This window comes from Leucopleurus acutus (assembly GCF_964270905.1).
Source record: "Leucopleurus acutus genome assembly, chromosome: 1".
Taxonomy (NCBI): Eukaryota; Metazoa; Chordata; class Mammalia; order Artiodactyla; family Delphinidae; genus Leucopleurus; species Leucopleurus acutus.
The window spans coordinates 61466507-61484916 of record NC_139142.1 but is presented as its reverse complement, the minus strand read 5'-3'; the positions used below and the strand labels follow the sequence as shown (position 1 = coordinate 61484916).

The following is an 18410-nucleotide window of genomic DNA, read 5'->3' as shown; positions in this document are numbered from 1 at the left end:
GACTGTGACTTTCATAAATCTGTGGGGTTTTGAATACTACTCTCTACACACCAGTACAGACCATTAAATGCATATGTAGTAAAATTCCCTCCCACCTAGGACCTTGCTTATTTGCAACTGTCAACCCATTTTAAGCAAGAGTATTTTTCTTACTAAGGAACCACTGGACCACCTCTCTTTCCCCTTAAAGAAGTCCTTTCCCCATTGCACTCTAGGCTTGTGTTGTCTAATCTCATAACCACTAACCACATGTGGCTGTTGAGCGTTTGAAATGTGACTATCAGTATGTAGATGTGCTCTAAGTGTAAAATAGGCACCAGATTTCAAGGACTGAGTATGAAAAAAAAGAATGCAAAATATCTCAATAATTTTTATATTGATTAACATGTTGCTATGACAATGCTTTAGATAAATGAGCTCAAATAAGATATAGTCAAATGAGATATATTGTTAAAAGTAATTGTATAAAAAGTTTCTTTTTACTTTAAAAACTGTGGCTATTAGAAAACCTAAATTTATGTATGTGTCATGCATTGTATTTCAATTAGCCAGTGCTGTCCTAGATTAAGTCCAGCATTTTGCTTTTCATCTCAAAGCTTGTCACTCGTGCTGCCTCCGTACCTTCAATGCCATATGCAGGTTCGTTCCACCCAACTTTCATCTTGACACGCCTACTGGAAACCCTCTCATCTCACTCTTCCCCAGTCCAGTCTCCAAAACTCCACCAAAAGTTTGAAATGTTTTTGCCCACCATCCTATCAAGTCATTTCTCCCTTTTTATTTCAACAGATTCTCACTTCCCATCTCTTTCATGAAATCTTAAGTTTTTCAATGAAGACAACACAGCTGCATATTACTCATTTTCTAGACATTCCAATTTGGCCATAGAACTCATAGGGCTATTATTTCTGATTGTTTCCCAATACTCATTTATTCATTTGTTCAACAGCATTCACTGGGCACCTCCTGGAGGCCAGACACTGTGCTTGCCACGGGGGTTACCTAAAAATGTCAGCACACAGCCCTAAAATGATGTGTGGAATGATGTCAACAAGAACACATAGATGAAACTGATGCTGTCCTGCCCTCAGAGCCAAAAGGACTCTCTAGTTGCAAACACCCTTCTGAGGAAGGATTTAAATGCAGTGCTCACATAACACAAGTCTTCCGGCTTGGAAAGTTGAAACCTTCTGACTCCACATTAAACACTTCCCCTCTCTCACACTTTGTATTTTTCCTCATGTTTCCCTGACTACCTTATAAACCCCATTTGTCTTTGTAGTTCCCATTTCCTTTGCTGACACAGTATTAAACACCATGCTTTCATATAAATATATATACATATATAGGTATGTATGTGTGTGTATATATATATATATATAACTATATATACGTAACTATATATATATAACTATATACATATAACTATATATCTATGTATAGTTATTTATTTCCTACAATAATGTAGGTACCACATTATTCCCATTTGAAGATGAGATAAACGGAGGCACAGGGAAGTTAAGTAACTTCCCTGTAGCTGCTGTAACACGGATGATAAAGAAGCAGAATTTGAACCCAGGCAGCCTAACTCTAGAGCCAGGGTTCTTAAATACTAGGTAATCCTGTCTCAGAGAGAATACAAACACCAAGGACCATGTAAGCTTGAAGCTGCTAAGGCCACCTGCTGCCAAGTGAGAGAAGCCATGCCAAAAATGAAGCCCATGTAGGGAAAGGAAAGCTGAAGGGAAAGGGGGAGAGACAGAGAGACAGGGAAAGAGACAGAGACAATATGAGAGATGTATGAGATATTACTGATTATTTAATATGAATCTCTGGAGGATATAAAGTGAGAAACTAAACTACCTTTGGTCTTCGTAGTTATACAGGTGAATAGTCTTGTCATTTGCAGGTATGGGTTCTTAACTGGGGGTCCAACCGTAACTGTACACAAAGTTCTTGGTGTATAAACAGAACTATAAAACAGTGTATATGCATGTCTCTGGGGAGAATCTCAAAGGAGACCTTGATTCTACCTAACTACCATGTTTACGGCATCTTAGCCAAATCTCCTCTGCAAAATCAGTTGGGGACATTTAGAACAAGGCTGTTGTCATGTGGTTAGCCTATGCTCACATTAGGTCTATCCCTAGAGCCACACTTACATGGAGGAGAATAAGCTACTTCTTATCAGTTACAACTTCTAATCATCTTTTAAAATGCAAAGTGAGTTCCTGTTAAACATGCTGAATTGAAAATGCATGCTTGTAACCTAAGTGTCCATCAATGGATGATGAATAAATAGAGAAAATGTGATATATCATATATATACAGTAGAATGCTATTCAGACATAAAAAGAAGGAAATTTGCAACAACATGGATGGAATTTGAGGGCATTAGGCTAAGTGAAATAAATCAGGCAGAGATAGACAAATACCCGTATGATCTCACTTATATGTGGAATCTAAAAAAAAATCAAACTCATAGATGCTGAGTACAAATTGGTAGTTGCCAGGGGATGGGGATGGGGAAAATGGATGAAGTTGGTCAAAAGATACAAACTTCCAGTTATAAAATAAGTAAGTCCTGGGGATGTAATGTATGGTTAATAATACTATATTGTATATTTGAAAGATGCTAAGAGAGTAGATCTTAAAAGTTTTCATCACAAGAAAAAGAAAATTGTGGCTATGCGCTGTGATGGATGTTAACTAGACTTATTGTGGTGGTCATTTTGCAATATATACAAATATTGCATCATTATGTTGTATACCTGAAACTAATATAATGTTATATGTCAATTATGTCTCAATTTAAAAAAAGAAAATGCATGTTTATGTCAGCTCTTTCTCCAAATCCCACTAAAATAACAGTGTCAGTTCTGTTTGTTTGTCTTCAGACCATTTCTCACTCTTCCCTTGTCCTGCTCTGTTCTGTTATGCAGAGGGACAGCCCTCTGCCAGGCTGGGCCTCCCAGTCTTCCTTGGGTTCAGCATATAGGAGCACTGATCAGAGACTAAAGGGTAGAGAGAAGAGAGAAACCAGAGGATTTCCCCTCTCCCTGTCTGCCTCAGGCAGGAAATCTGGCGGTGGCTGGGGTTCCTCTGAGACCAGCTACCACTCGACAGATCTACTGCAGTTCTGGCTTTCACCAGGTAGTCCTGGTGCCTGGGCTTAGGTAACACCACCACCTCCCCTATCCCTCGAGCCGGGTGTAACAGAATCGGTAATTTAAAGAGTGCAAAAAAAATGATGAAAGAAAAATTCCTGTGAAGAAAGAATCTGGAAGTACACTTTTAGAATCTATTTTCTTTCCTTCTGCAGAGAAAAGGATTAGGTACAAATAGAACCCCAAAAGACTAGATTTATTGATTTTGCCATACTCCAGAACATGAGATGTTGTGGGAAATAAGCCATTTCCATGCTCAGATTAATTCATTGTCCCATTCTTCAAGGAAAATATCCGAGAAGAGGCTAAAACAGCCCACAGAAAACTGAAGCAAGTGAGGTTTGGCCTGGTGTATCCCATGCCCCACTTTGACAATGCCTGCTACAGTTTAGAATCCAAGGCCCTTGGATGTCATTAAGGAAAGTAACCTGCTAAAATCACTAATGCTACAGTGACCTGCTAAAAAAAGTAACCTGCTAAAATCACTAATGCTACAGCACTAATGCTACATGGTTTCATGAATTATCCTTTATGGTTTACAGTTTTTCTTATTTAGAAACGTGGTCATCTCCAGTACTATAATAGTGAAGATTTCGGCAATAATTTAGTCTGTCCTGTCCTCTCGCTACCACCTGTGTGTTAGTGCCCAGTGATAAATGCTACCAATCTTGCATATTCTACTTCTGATTCAGCCAACTGCAAAAGTTTGGGGCTTTCAGTTTATTCTATGATTGTGAGTCTTTATTCAATACAGTTTTTATTATTATGCAGGTCAAATACCATCCACCATCCAGTTCCCTTCTCCTTCAGGGTCCCTGGAAGGATTGTACTTTTCCCTCTCCCTTGAAGTTAGGTAAGGGTGTGTGACTAATTCTAATCAATGAATGCCCTTTTCATAAAAATATCTATATAACAAAGAAGACATAAAGCCCCAGTAACCTGGCACATCCATTTCAAGAAATATCCGATTCATATCCAGTACCATGAAATGATATCGTTTTTGAAATTCATTGTGATGAGATTCCTATTAACTCATCAGATCGTGAGCTCTCTGAGGGCAGAGATAACCTAGAACCCACAAGCACTAGGTGCTCAATACATGTTGCTAAATGAATGAATGAAGGATTGAGGGAATGAATGAGTAACCGTAATGTCAATATGGTCTTGTTTAAATCATTCTTATTTCTCCTTGCTCATATGAACACTGCACTAATTTAGGAAATTACCATTAAATGAAAAAGACAATTTATTCCTCAGAGAGATTAACAATAATCTGGCTTTTCAAAGAAGTTTAATATAGAAACTAAGAAGGAAAGGCCAGTGAGTTTTGCTTTCTGTTTCTGAACTCTCTATAAAAGATGCTCCAGGAAGTACACCCACCTTACATTTGAATATAATTTTGGATTTCCTTCTTTCTCTGTTCGGGTTTGGCGACTTGAGGCTGCTATGGACTGAATGTTTGCGGCCCCCCAAATTCATATATTGAAGCCCTAACCCCCAATATGATGGCCTTTCGTGGCGGTGGGGTGATTAGGTTTAGATGAGGTCATGAGGGTAGAGCCCCATGACGGGATTAGTGTTCTTTATAAGAAGAAAGAGAGACATCAGAGCTTCCTCTCTCCATCACCACATGAGGATACAGCAAGAAGGTGACTGTCTACAAGTCAGGAAGAGGGCTCTCAACAAGAACCAAGTTGACTGGCACCTTGATCTTGGACTTCCCAGCCTCCAGAACTGTAATAAATGTCTGTTGCTTAAGCCACCCAGTCTATGAAATTTTGTTATAGCTTCCCAAGCTAAGAAAGAAGCCAAATTCTCATCTTCTCTATCTCTATCAGAAATGTAATATTATTTGCATGTCACAGACACCTTCCCTTGCTTTCAGCAACCAGCCTAACTAAGATTCTGTTGCCTCTGTAGGTAAAGTAAGCAACATGTCCCTTCAACGACCAGCCTGACTCATCAAGTATTTCCTAATTGTGGCAGTAAGGGTTTGTTTTGACCATCACTGTTGCGTGGCACTTTTTGCTGTTCAGCTCCAGCCTAGGTATGCTGTTGGGTTTTACACAATGCAAATAAATGGAAACTTTCACTATACTGTCAGAGCTTTTAATATGAAAAAATAGAGTTCAGTAATTTAGCCATGGATTTAACTTTAAAAAACTGCTCTAGATCATATTAAAACCCACAAGATGTTTTCTTCTCTTGGTAAACAGATTGAATACATTGCCCTGATTTTAAGGCATTTAAGAGTGAAGGCATTTTCCAGGAAATATGGCACTTTGTATTGGCAAACAGTTGTAGGAATAAATTCTTTAAGCACCATTTAAGAAGTTTACTTGAAATTTTGGAGTTTCACATCAAAATGCTCACTATTAAATAGCAATCTGTTATATGCTATATAACATATATGTTATATGCAATGCCAAATAAAAGTTGGCTGTCATAATTCACTAGATAGAGTTTAGTTTTTACATCATTTTGATAAATTTCCCTCGCTTACCAGTTTAGTCACAAATTATACCTTATGGTTGTCATGTGAAGGCAGTAAAATATTATATACTTTCAGAGGACCCCTATCCAGAAATGCTTTTCACTGCTTACATTTTATCTGTCAAATCGTATTTTCTTTAAGAAGTAAATATAAATGCCATTTTTGGGAGAAGCTACCGGCCTAGGACAAGTTCTAGCATTTAGTGTTCTGACAGATCTTAATCTGGATATCAGCCAAAGTCAATAAAACTTGTTCAAGCAGAACCTTACCTGGTTTTCACCACATCGAGAGGGTGCATCAGGCAAATTTCTACAAGACCTGAAAGATGATAAAGAAAAGTCCAGTAAACACTTATGTAAACACTGGTTCTTATTTCCTTGACCCTATTGGTTTCTCAAGTATGAATCTTCAAATTAAAAACTCGGGACTTTGGACATGACAGGTAATAGAGGCTAGGAGCAAAAGACTAATGAATAACATGATTTTATTTCTATGGGAGCAAGACACATGAGTGATTACTTCTTTATAAGTGCTCTGGCACAAACGGAGATTTTAAACAGAGGAGTGATATTCACTTCTATTAATATGTTCTCCCAACAATCTAATCATCTGTCCATTAACCCTCCCACTGCTCCCAGTCACCTTTGTTAACATGCAAACACATAAGCAGTGATGCTCCAACCCTCTCCCCTTTGGTAGATTCACCATCTCTCTATCACAGCAATGGATGTACCAGTGTCACAAGCACCTCTAAGTCTGAAAGAGTCAATGCCCAACTAGAAGAAGAGCACAAATACTATCATCCAAGGAGAACAGTTTCTTTTCAGTGTTCAATTCCCTGAGCTTTTCCTTCTCTTTGGAATGTTGTCCTCCTGGGAGGATACACACACATACACTTCTTCTGAGAATCCTACTTACCTTCAGATTTCAATTTGGGCAACTATTTTCCCAGAAATCCTGGGGCAGAGACTGTTAGTTGTCCCCTAGTATTCATCCCCTTTTCTTCCTGGTTGCTCAGAATAAATACTATATTTCCCAGCCTTCCTCGCTGCTAGGTCACATGTGACCAAGTTCTGGCCAATGGGACGTAAGTGCAAGTGGTTTGAGCAATTTCTAGGAAGTCTTTTAAAGTTAAGGAGGCTGCTCCTCTCTTTCCTTTTCCTACTTCCTTCTGGTGGAATGCTGACCTAGGGCAGGAGAAGCCATTTTGCACAATGAAGTGATTTTGGGCACGGAGGTCACACGTAGCACAGCAACAAGACAGAAGTAGTCGGTGACATCATGGAGTTCTGGTCTACCTCCAGACATTCACGTTGAAGAAAATTTTCATTTCCTTTAAACTACTGCTATTTGGGTTTTCTGCCACTCGTACCTGAACCTAATTCTGATACAGGTACCCTTTGATGTGCTCCCACAGTACCCTGGACTTGTGTTATTACATGGCACTGTAACTGTTTTCTTGTCTCAAAGCTCCACAAGGACAGAGATTCTACCTGCCTTATTCACCTTTATATCCCCATCACTTTGCACAATAGTTGGCAATCAGCTCAATAAAAATTTGTTGAATAAATAAATTAATGCTGCTTAGGGTTACTGCACATGCTACTATGTCAGCTAATTCTCTAGATGAACTGAACTGGCAGCAATTTATTCTACATTTATTCATTAGTTTGAACATAACCCAAATAAGCAAGCAAGGACGGAGAAATACTGACAAATATGATATGAAATAAAGCACAGGAAGTACTTGAATGCAGAATTGCAACATTGTTGATCACATATCCAGATGTTCAGCAGCTATGTAAATGTGAGAAAGTGACCAATGATTCAACACCTAGTAGACTGACAAATGATTCTTGAGAGGGGTGTGCATGCACGGTATTGTGCTCAGTGCTGGGACATAGCCTGATGCAGCATCAAGGGTGCCTGAAAGAATGAAGAATTTCAAAAGTGGGCACAGAAGTGACACACTGAGAACAACCTTACATGTAAAGGGAAAACAATGAACAGAGAACAGCAATATGCATAAAACTAAGTTTTAGGCCCAGTGATTTAGTGTTGCTATTTACAGTGTGAAATGTTGCTATTTATGTTCTGTTCCAATTCTAGTCTTGCATAACAGTTTACTTTTATTGTCAAATTGTCAACTGTCTTCAAGGAACTATGCCATGGTTCTCATAAAATGAATGACAGAAAATACAAATATTTACAATTTTTAAGTAAAATTTTAATTCAGCTGTGGCCTGTGTGTGCTTTATATTTGAGATTATTCATCCTAGGACACAAGGCTGATTTCTGTAAGGTAAAGACCTTGCAAAACATTTTTAGAGAGAGAGAGAGAGAGAGAGAGAGAGAGAAAGAGAGAGAGAGAGAGAGAATATATATATTTCACCAGGAAGCATTTTCTACAATTTTTACCTACTTTGCCTATAACCACTGGTGGAGGACTCAAGGGTATCCTTAAAGCTGGGAATAGAAAGTCACAATAAAGGCATCACACTTCACAGAATGGACGGTGGATGGGATGGTTGTTTTTTTACTTTGGAGATTTAGAATGCTTACAACGTAAAGCAGAAGACCCTTTTTTTCCAAACTATCCCTTTACAACCTAAGCCACAGAAAAGAGACAATGGAAGGTACAGGACCACATTGATGGAGTGACCAAGGGACACACCACCCCTGCTAACTCCTAACAGTATCCTCAAGTATAGAAACCTAGAATGCTGTTGTCATTCCTGTGCCTTCCTTCCTGGTCCACCTCTGCCTTCACCTATGAACAGTGCTGCAATGTCTTCAGTAACCTTTTTAGCAATAAAATGGGGGAATGCAGAAGACAAACTAGGTGCCCAAAGGTAGACTTGAATATAGATTATTAAAGGACAATGTCAAGTGATCCTTCAGTTCAGGTTTTTTTTTTTTTTGCTATACGCGGGCCTCTCACCACTGTGGCCTCTCCCGTTGCGGAGCACAGGCTCCGGACACACAGGCCCAGTGGCCATGACTCACGGGCCCAGCCGCTCTGCGGCATGTGGGATCTTCCCGGACCAGGGCACGAACCCGTGTCCCCTGCATCGGCAGGTGGACTCTCAACCACCGCGCCACCAGGGAAGCCCCCAGTTCAGGTCTTAATTTTGATTTTAACTATACACAATGCTATTATACATTATCTGTTCTAAGATAAATTACTTGAGAGCAGCGTTTTCTAAATTTACTCTGACTTCTTATCACTGAGTCAATTCACATTTCCTCTCTCTACAATTCCATGACATATACCAGTTATATTACATTTTACATTACCAATATTATATTACAATTCCGTTACATATATCAAGAATAGCATTTATCACACCATACTATGGCTAATAATATAGAGATATATATAAAACTGTCTCTCCACACCATTCCCCCCATCCCCATACTGGCAAATGCAATATTCATCTCCAGACACTGTAGTCTATGTGAATGGCATCTCCTGCCCTTGTGAAAATGTGTAGTCAAATACAAACCATGAGTTCTTAGAGAAGAGGGAGTATTTAACTTTATAGGCCCACTGAGTAAATAATGCTAAATACATGAAATTCACTCAGGAAGGTCTCTATCTACACTCACTCCCTTGGTGATCTCATTCCAACCCATGGTTTTAATTACCATCTATATGCTAACAACTTACCAATTTACATTTCCAGTCCAGACTTCCCTTTCAAAGTCTAGACAAATATCTGATTGCCTATTTGACATCTCTGCTTGGATATCTAACAGCCATCTCAAAATTCACATGTTTGGGGCTTCCCTGGTGGTGCAGTGGTTGAGAGTCCGCCTGCCGATGCAGGGGACACGGGTTCGTGCCCCAGTCCAGGAAGATCCCACATGCCGGGGAACAGCTGGGTCCGTGAGCCATGGCCACTGAGCCTGCGCGTCTGGAGCCTGTGCCCCACAACGGGAGAGGCCACAACAGTGAGAGGCCTGCGTAACGCCAAAAAAAAAAAATCCACATGTTCAAAATGGGACTCCTGAGTGCCTTAACCAACACCCCTACTCAAAAAACAAAAATAAACAAATGGGACCTAATGAAACTTCAAAGCTTTTGCACAGCAAAGGAAACCATAAACAAGACCAAAAGACAACCCTCAGAATGGGAGAAAATATTTGCAAATGAAGCAACTGACAAAGGATTAAGCTCCAAAATTTATAAGCAGCTCATGCAGCTTAATAACAAAAAAACAAACAACCCAATCCAAAAATGGGCAGAAGACCTAAATAGACATTTCTCCAAAGAAGATATACAGACTGCCAACAAACACATGAAAGAATGCTCAACATCATTAATCATTAGAGAAATGCAATTCAAAACTACAATGAGATATCATCTCTCACACCAGTCAGAATGGCCATCATCAAAAAATCTAGAAACAATAAATGCTGGAGAGGGTGTGGAGAAAAGGGAACACTCTTGCACTGCTGGTGGGAATGTGAATTGGTACAGCCACTATGGAGAACAGTATGGAGGTTCCTTAAAAAACTACAAATAGGGCTTCCCTGGTGGCGCAGTGGTTGGGAGTCCACCTGCCGGTGCAGGGGACACGGGATCGTGCCCGGGTCCGGGAAGATCCCACGTGCCGCGGAGCGGCTGGGCCCGTGAGCCATGGCCACTGAGCCTGCGCGTCCGGGGCCTGTGCTCTGCAACGGGAGAGGCCACAACAGTGAGAGGCCCGTGTACCGCAAAATAAATAAATAAATAAATAAAAGTACAAATAGAACTACCATATGACCCAGCAATCCCACTACTGGGCATATACCCTGAGAAAACCATAATTCAAAAAGAGTCATGTACCAAAATGTTCATTGCAGCTCTATTTACAATAGCCAGGAGATGGAAACAACCTAAGTGTCCATCATTGGATGAATGGATGAAGAAGATGTGGCACATATATACAATGGAATATTACTCAGCCATAAAAAGAAATGAAATTGAGCTATTTGTAATGAGGTGGATAGACCTAGAGTCTGTCATACAGAGTGAAGTAAGTCAGAAAGAGAAAGACAAATACCGTATGCTAACACACATATATGGAATTTAAGAAAAAAAAATGTCATGAAGAACCTAGCGGTAAGACAGGAATAAAGACACAGACCTATTAGAGAATGGACTTGAGGATATGGGGAGGGGGAAGGGTAGGCTGTGACGGAGCGAGAGAGAGGCATGGACACATACACACTCCCAAACTTAAGGTAGATAGCTAGTGGGAAGCAGTCGCATAGCACAGGGAGATCAGCTCAGTGCTTTGTGACCGCCTGGAGGGGTGGGATAGGGAGGGTGGGAGGGAGGGAGACGCAAGAGGGAAGAGATATGGGAACATATGTATATGTATAACTGATTCACTTTGTTATAAAGCAGAAACTAACACACCATTGTAAAGCAATTATACTCCAATGAAGATAAAAAACAAAACAAAATAAACAAAAAAATCCAAAACAAAGGCCAACCTGTTCAACCTTAGAGTCAACCTAGACTCCTTTCTCTCAAAATCCTCTTCCAATCTATTGGCTCTACTTCAAAATATAACCAGACCTCTACCATCTCTCACTTCCTTTACTGCCTGTGCCCTCGCCCCCTTTCTGGTTAAGCCATGGTCACCGTTTCTCAGCTGATTAACTGCAGCACCTCATTAACACGTCTCCCTTCATACACCTTTGACTCCTTCCATCTATTCTCACCCAACAACTCAAGTGATCCTGTTTAAGATGTAAGTTATTTCATGTCATTCCTCTGGTCAGTAATGACTCCCCATCTCACTCAGAGAAAAGCCATACATAATCCGGGCCTGCATTACTTCTCTCACCAATTAACTCTCTTACTATTCTCCCCCTCACTGATTCTACTCTGGCCACAGTGGCCTCTGCTGTCTCCCAAACATGCCAGGACTATATCAGCTTTTGGCCTTAGTGCTAGCCATTTCCTCTGCCTGGAATGCCCCTGCCCCAGATTCTACTTGGCCAACTTCCTTCACATGGTCAACGAGTAATCTGACCAGTCTAACACAGAGGTCCGGTCCTCCCCACCCCAGCACCAAAAAAAATCCTCATGCTGCTCTGCTTTTTCCTTTTTCCATGGTACTTATCAACTTCTAACATACTACATTATTTACTTCTTTTCTATGTTTATTGTTTCCTGTCTCTCCCAGTAGAATATAAGCTTCACCAGGGCAGAGATCTTTGTCTGTATTGTCCACTGATATGCACTAAGTACCCAGAATATTCCTGACACCTAATAGTTGCTCAATAAATATTTGTTGAAAAAAGAAATGGAATGATATAAAATAATGAACCTGACACAATAATGGGATTCCTTTACAGTGGTACGTATAAGATGAAGTTTTAAGAATGTAGTGTACACAAAGAGAATTCACCCAGTCATTCAAGGAATCCATGATAATGTCTAATATAGGGAGTAAGTCTATTGAAATGTTATGAGTTCGTTTGTAGAAAGAATGGATTATTCCAAAGATAACTTCATTAAGTAACATTTTACAAATCAGAGAACATCTCAACATCTCCGTGAAGACACAAAGGAATAGCAGTGCAGACAGAGAATTGAGGCATTCAAGCATCCCCAAGATATCAGTTACAAGTAAGACCTATGTTTTCCTTTTATCAAACCAAAAATTTTTGCATTGTACTATAGCCCCTTCCTTGGCATTTTCAAATTAAACCTAAGACTTCTCATTTGTTCTCTGAAATTCACACTATCCTATTACCTTAACTGATTTCGTGTGACATGTTTAACTCTTTAAAACTATGACTCTTTACAATATAAAAGAATCTTTTTATTTTTTAAAGAGAACCACAGAGGGAATAAATGGTTTCAAACTGTATAAATCTGAAATTCAAAAATAGAACAGCTACAGACAGAACTGATATTTTTTCATCTACTCTACTAGTCAAGCAAATCATTACAACATCCTATTTGATAGCCTGCCCAGAAAATGTGGTAGCCCTACTGAATTACAAGCAATGTGAGACTCATAAATGGAAATCAAATATATTATACTTTCCCCTAATAATAGTTAAAGTGCACTACCTTTGTGGCACAGTAAATTAATATTATGCACACTGAATTGGCTAAATAGACAATGTGATTTGGCAGGCTTGAAAGATGTTGTTAAATGTTATGCTTTTGGGCAAGCCACAGCCTTCCTTGAAAATTCTGAAGCAAATATTTTTATGGAAGTTTACTGTTAGCATGTATTTTTCTAAAGAAACTAACCCTAAGCCATGGCCGCTAGCATGAATCTAAAGGGAGTGCAGTAATTTTCCTGGTGCATACTTCTTGCTCTCATAGAGTTTATCTCATTGATTTAAGAATTTAGGAAAACACATTTCAGTTATAAACATATGCATACATTATGGTCTAGAAATCATGGTAGATAGATCATGTACAAGGGAGGAAGAAAAGTTTAGGCAGAGTTTTAAAATCAGTGAGTTTTTAAAATCATACTTTGAATGCAGAAACAGAAAGTTTGAAAATTATTAAACTGATGAAAATCTCACTTGTAAGCAAAGTTTGCATATATTTTTTAAACTCAATTTCAGCTCAGTGTAATACACACACACACATATTTTTGTTTTGGCCGTGCCATGTGGCATGCAGGAGCTTAGCTCCCTGACCAGGGATTGAACCTGTGCCCCCTGCATTGGGAGCACAGAATCTTAACCACTGGACTGCCAGGTAAGTCCCAATGTAATGTATTTTAAAATTGTTGTTTGCTATTTTAATTCAATGGAAGTTATCCTTTTATTTTCCTTTTTTGTTATTAAACTTTATATTAGACTCCAAGTAAGCTCCAAGTGCACTTAAGTAAATGGTCCGATTTTCAGATATGTTGGTCTTTTATGGAAAGTTAACTGCTCTATATGGACCTTAACACAATCAGTAATGCAATGAGAAACACCAGGGGAAAAATAAGCTGTGGATTAGGTTGGCAGATGGTAAAATACCTTTAGAAATGTATAAAATGCTTTAAAGAGAAGGAAATGTGAAGAGAGAGAAAGAGACTTATCACTTGTTTTACAGATTATATGTGTGTATAATATATATACATTCACAAAAAGTTTGCATTGCATTTTGTTTATCTTGAGTGAAAAAAATGTTCAAGCTGACCAGCATTTCAGCATTGGAAGTTTATCAAAATGCAGAAGGGCAGCTGAAGAAGGGATTAGGAATCTATGGTATATGTGCCAAGTACCAGGACCTCTCTTTCCAATTCAACAGAAGACTTGCCCAATTCTGGGGACCTGTCTATCAACCAGAAAGGAAAAGACATTTGCTCTGCCTCAGGATTTTTTTTTAATTGAAATATATTTGACATATAACATTATGTAAACTTAAGGTGTCAACATGATTTAATACATTTATGTATTGTAATATGATCTCCACTGTAGCAATAATTAGTACTTCTATCACATCACATAATTATCTGTTCTTTTTAGTGGTTGGAATAATTAAATTCCAGTCTCTTCAAAACTTTGATAACTTTTCACAGGATTGGTCTTCCTTTCTTCTTTTATTGAATTGCCTGGAAAGAAGGATCCCTCTATTTGTCTCAAGACTCAGGAACAGAACACAGTCCCTCCCTGCCCACCCCTCCAGCCCTGCGCAGAAGCTGGCTCTCACAGGCCAGACACTATGCTTCTCTTCCCAATGATGCATTCAGCAGCATCATGTTCGTAGCTTGAAATTGGCCACACTGGAAGTATTTACACTAAGGAAAATGGCAAAGGCTACAAATCAGAGATTTTGTTTATTTGTTTGATTTCCAGACAGCCAAATTAAACATTTACCAGCACAACGCTGCCCAAATCTAACCACAAATTCTGTTGCCTATCCTATTAGGTTCAAATAATTTTAAAAGTATAGTACATGGAGAGTTTTAAATTTCCAGTAGTTCTTTAACTCTGCTTGTCGCAAATTTCCAAAGGTGCTGTTAGTTAATCTTTAGCTTATATTCTCTGTTCACGACAATTTAACAATAAGAATTATGATCCTGGGCTTTTCTGGTGGCGCAGTGGTTGAGATGCAGGGGACATGCCTGCTGATGCAGGGGACACGGGTTCGTGCCCCGGTCCAGGAAGATCCCATATGCTGCAGAGCGGCTGGGCCCGTGAGCCATGGCCGCTGAGCCTGCACGTCTGGAGCCTGTGCTCTGCAACAGGAGAGGCCACAACAGTGAGAGGCCCGCGTACCACAAAAAAAAAAAAAAAAAGAATTATGATCCTACCCCAGAATTTTAAAGAGATCCTTAGGAACTGATACCCAAGAAAACCAACCAACCCACCAAACTACCGACCACATCTATGATTTGCTATACTGTTGTGCAGATGCTTCTATTCTCTAGACCATATAGAGATTTGGTAATGAGCGCAACAGTCTTCCACTTCTCAGGAAAACAGCTTCTTGCCCCTGCCCTCCTCCACGAGCGTGAGCACCTTAAAAGAGAGGAGAGGAAATGTGGCTACGAAGCCAGCTTCGCCTTAGTCACCAGACGGAAGTCCAGAAACAGGAAGAAGGCCTTGGGCAAATAACACAGCATCGTGCTAAATGAAGAATTCAGGTTTTTAGGTCACAAGTAGCCAGTTCTTCCTTAGAAAATAAAGTCACTAGTACCAATTACCATCAAAGAAAAAGAAGGACGGAATTATAATGTTTTTCTCCCTATTCTAAATAGTACTACTTCTTGCAATCATATTGTTCATCTTGAAAGAGTTAAAAATTTAGAACTTTTAAAATATTTGCCACCATTGCCTTAATCAATATATAGCCAAGTTTTCTGCACTTAATCACACTGCTTTACTACTTGCCTTTAGGTGATAGCTCTTAATTTTTTATTTGCCATGACCTAGAGCCATAGTTACACAAATTCTTATTTTTGAACTGTTATTCCACACCAGCCTCCGTACCATGCTCCCAGGAAATCCAGCTTACCGAGTCAAGTATTCTAGGTAAATCCCAATACACCATATGCTTTATCAAGGTCTGGCTTATGGGGAAAGAAAAGAAGAAAGCTGATTCATTTTCAGCCATACAGTTTAATCACAAAGAGTTACTACTAAGTATGGATTAAGCTAATCTTTATTTCCACATGAAAAGCTTACAAAAATGAAACTGCACTTCAAGTAAAATACGTACTTGCTGAAAAACAATATTTGGATACTAAAGTGTGAGACATTACATAAACACAACGGCAGGTAGATTTCATAACACAAATATTTATGTGTAATAGCATTGAATATATTACTACTCACGGAAACATTATCTAAATATTAATCAATGTTTGATTTCAGTTAATATTCTTAAATTACTAACTCACTAGAAACAATATTTGCCTCCATGGCTTCCATCCCAACGAGCACCGTGGTATGTGTCTTTGCTACTGTATAACATTAAATGTACTTAATCTCAGTTTTCTAGGTGTTGGGACAAGTACATGTCCAGAAGGGTTTTCATTCACCAAATTCTTTTGAGTGCCTACTGTGTACCTAGTTATTCCAGCATATTTCTAGATGTTGGTTCTCTTCTGCTTGCTTCTGTTTTCCATTTTCTCAGAAAGCAAGGTCATCAATTGAGAGTGATGATGAGGAAGAGGGTGTTAGAGCAGAGAGAAGGTATGAAACAGCTGTCAGTAGGAGTGAGGGAGGCAATGGATCAGGGAAACGCAGTATGATTAGTAGGCAGCACTGAGAGTCCACTTGAGGCCAGCAGTCATGAATATAGCATCATTTTCTGTAGCCACATTCAGCTGTGTGCGTGCAGGCAGAGCAGGCAGGATAATATTTAACCAGGATGAGGTTTTGCCAAATGAATATGAAGAAGTGACAGAGGGCAACGAAAAGAATGTGTGCCAGAAAGTGATTATAACGGTTGACTACGGAAGCTAGGAAGGAGGGAAGTGAGGACAAATGGGCATGAGGACACGGTGGTAAGAGCAGAGGCTTGCTGGTCCTATTGGAGACAAGATACTAGAGGAGAGAGCTGGAAAGCTAAGAGGTGGAGGTAACATTGAGATGACTACTAAGTTCCATTTTTATTAATACATAGTAATTAAAGCTTGTTTTTTTTTCTCTTTATCTCCAGTATCTAGCACAAGGTATGGTACATCATCTATATACTGAATGAAAGTGTTGAATGAACAAAATGTTGATCCTATTATTGAGTAATACCAGGTATGTGAAGAACAAACACACTGATGGACATTCACCATTCCCTGAACTAGATTCAGCAGATATTCTCTTTGTTTTGTTTTGATCTTCAAGGTTTCTTTAAGTTTATGGTTTGACAAATATTTAACTAAGATCCTTATAATGACCAGAATGTGTACACCTTAAGCAGTTAATATGCTTAATAGCCAATGTACATCATACAGAAATGGAGAAAATTTGAAACATCAACTAAAATAATTATACAAATAAACATAGGCCTCTAAAGATAGGTCACGAACCCAAACAAAACTACTTTAAGAGATTGTTTGTTTGTTTGTTTTTTGCGGTACGTGGGCTGCTCACTGTTGTGGCCTCTCCCGCTGCAGAGCACAGACTCCGGACGCGCAGGCTCAGCGGCCATGGCTCACGGGCCCAGCCGCTCCGCCGCATGTGGGATCTTCCTGGACTGGGGCACGAACCCGTGTCCCCTGCATCAGCAGACGGACTCTCAACAACTGCGCCACCAGGGAAGCCCACTTTAAGAGATTTTGAATCTACAGGATTAAGTCCTCAAAAGTAAAAGGACGGGGACGAGGGGAACATGGCGGAAGAGTAAGACGCGGAGATCACCTTCCTCCCCACAGATACAAGAGAAATACATCTACACGTGGAACAACTCCTACAGAACACCTACCGAACGCTGGCAGAAGACCTCAGACCTCCCAAGAGGCAAGAAGCTCTCCACGTACCTGGAGGGGATTAAGAGCGCTGCTTAAAGGAGCTCCAGAGACGGGTGCGAGCCGCGGCTAAAAGCGCGGACCCCAGAAACGGGCATGAGACGCTAAGGCTGCTGCTGCCGCCACCAAGAAGCCTGTGTGCGAGCACAGGTTACTATCCACAACCTCCTTCCGGGGAGCATGTCCAGCCCGCCACTGCCACGGTCCCAGAATACAGGGACAACTTCCCCGGGAGAATGCACGACGCGCCTCAGGCTGGTGTAACGTCACGTCGGCCTCTGCCGCCGCAGGCCCGCCCTGCACTCCGTGCCCCTCCCTTCCCCCCGACCTGAGTGAGCCAGAGCCCCCGAGTCAGCTGCTCCTTTAACCCCGTCCTGTCTGAGCGAAGAACAGACGCCTTCCGGCGGCCTACACGCAGAGGCGGGGCCAAATCCAAAGCTGAGCCCCTGGGAGCTGTGAGAACAGAGAAGAGAAAGGGAAATCTCTCCCAGCAGCCGCAGGAGCAGCGGATTAAAGCTCCACAATCAACTTGATGTACCCTGCATCTGTGGAATACATGAATAGGAAACGAATCATCCCAAATTGAGGAAGTGGACTTTGAGAGCAAGATTTATGACTTTTTCCCCTTTTCCTCTTTTTGTGAGTGTGTATGTGTATGCTTCTGTGTGAGATTTTGTCTGTATAGCTTTGCTTCCACCATTTGTCCTAGGGTTCTATCCATCTGTTTTTGTTTTTAAATTTTTTTCATAATAATTATTTTTTATTATAATAACTTTATTATATTTTATCTTACTTTATCTTCTTTCTTTCTTTCCTTCT

The 18410-nt window shown here is 40.1% G+C and overlaps 1 protein-coding gene across 2 annotated transcripts in view; it reads right to left on the bottom strand.

Annotated features, from left to right (window-relative positions):
- The window catches only part of SLC25A21 (solute carrier family 25 member 21), a 518924-nt gene that overhangs the window by 212089 nt on the left and 288425 nt on the right, over positions 1–18410 (bottom strand). For both annotated transcript variants that reach the window (XM_082835287.1, XM_082835288.1), the window contains exon 2: positions 5931–5979. In XM_082835287.1, coding sequence (XP_082691413.1) covers positions 5931–5979 — 49 coding nt within the window. The remainder of the gene's footprint in view (positions 1–5930; positions 5980–18410) is intronic.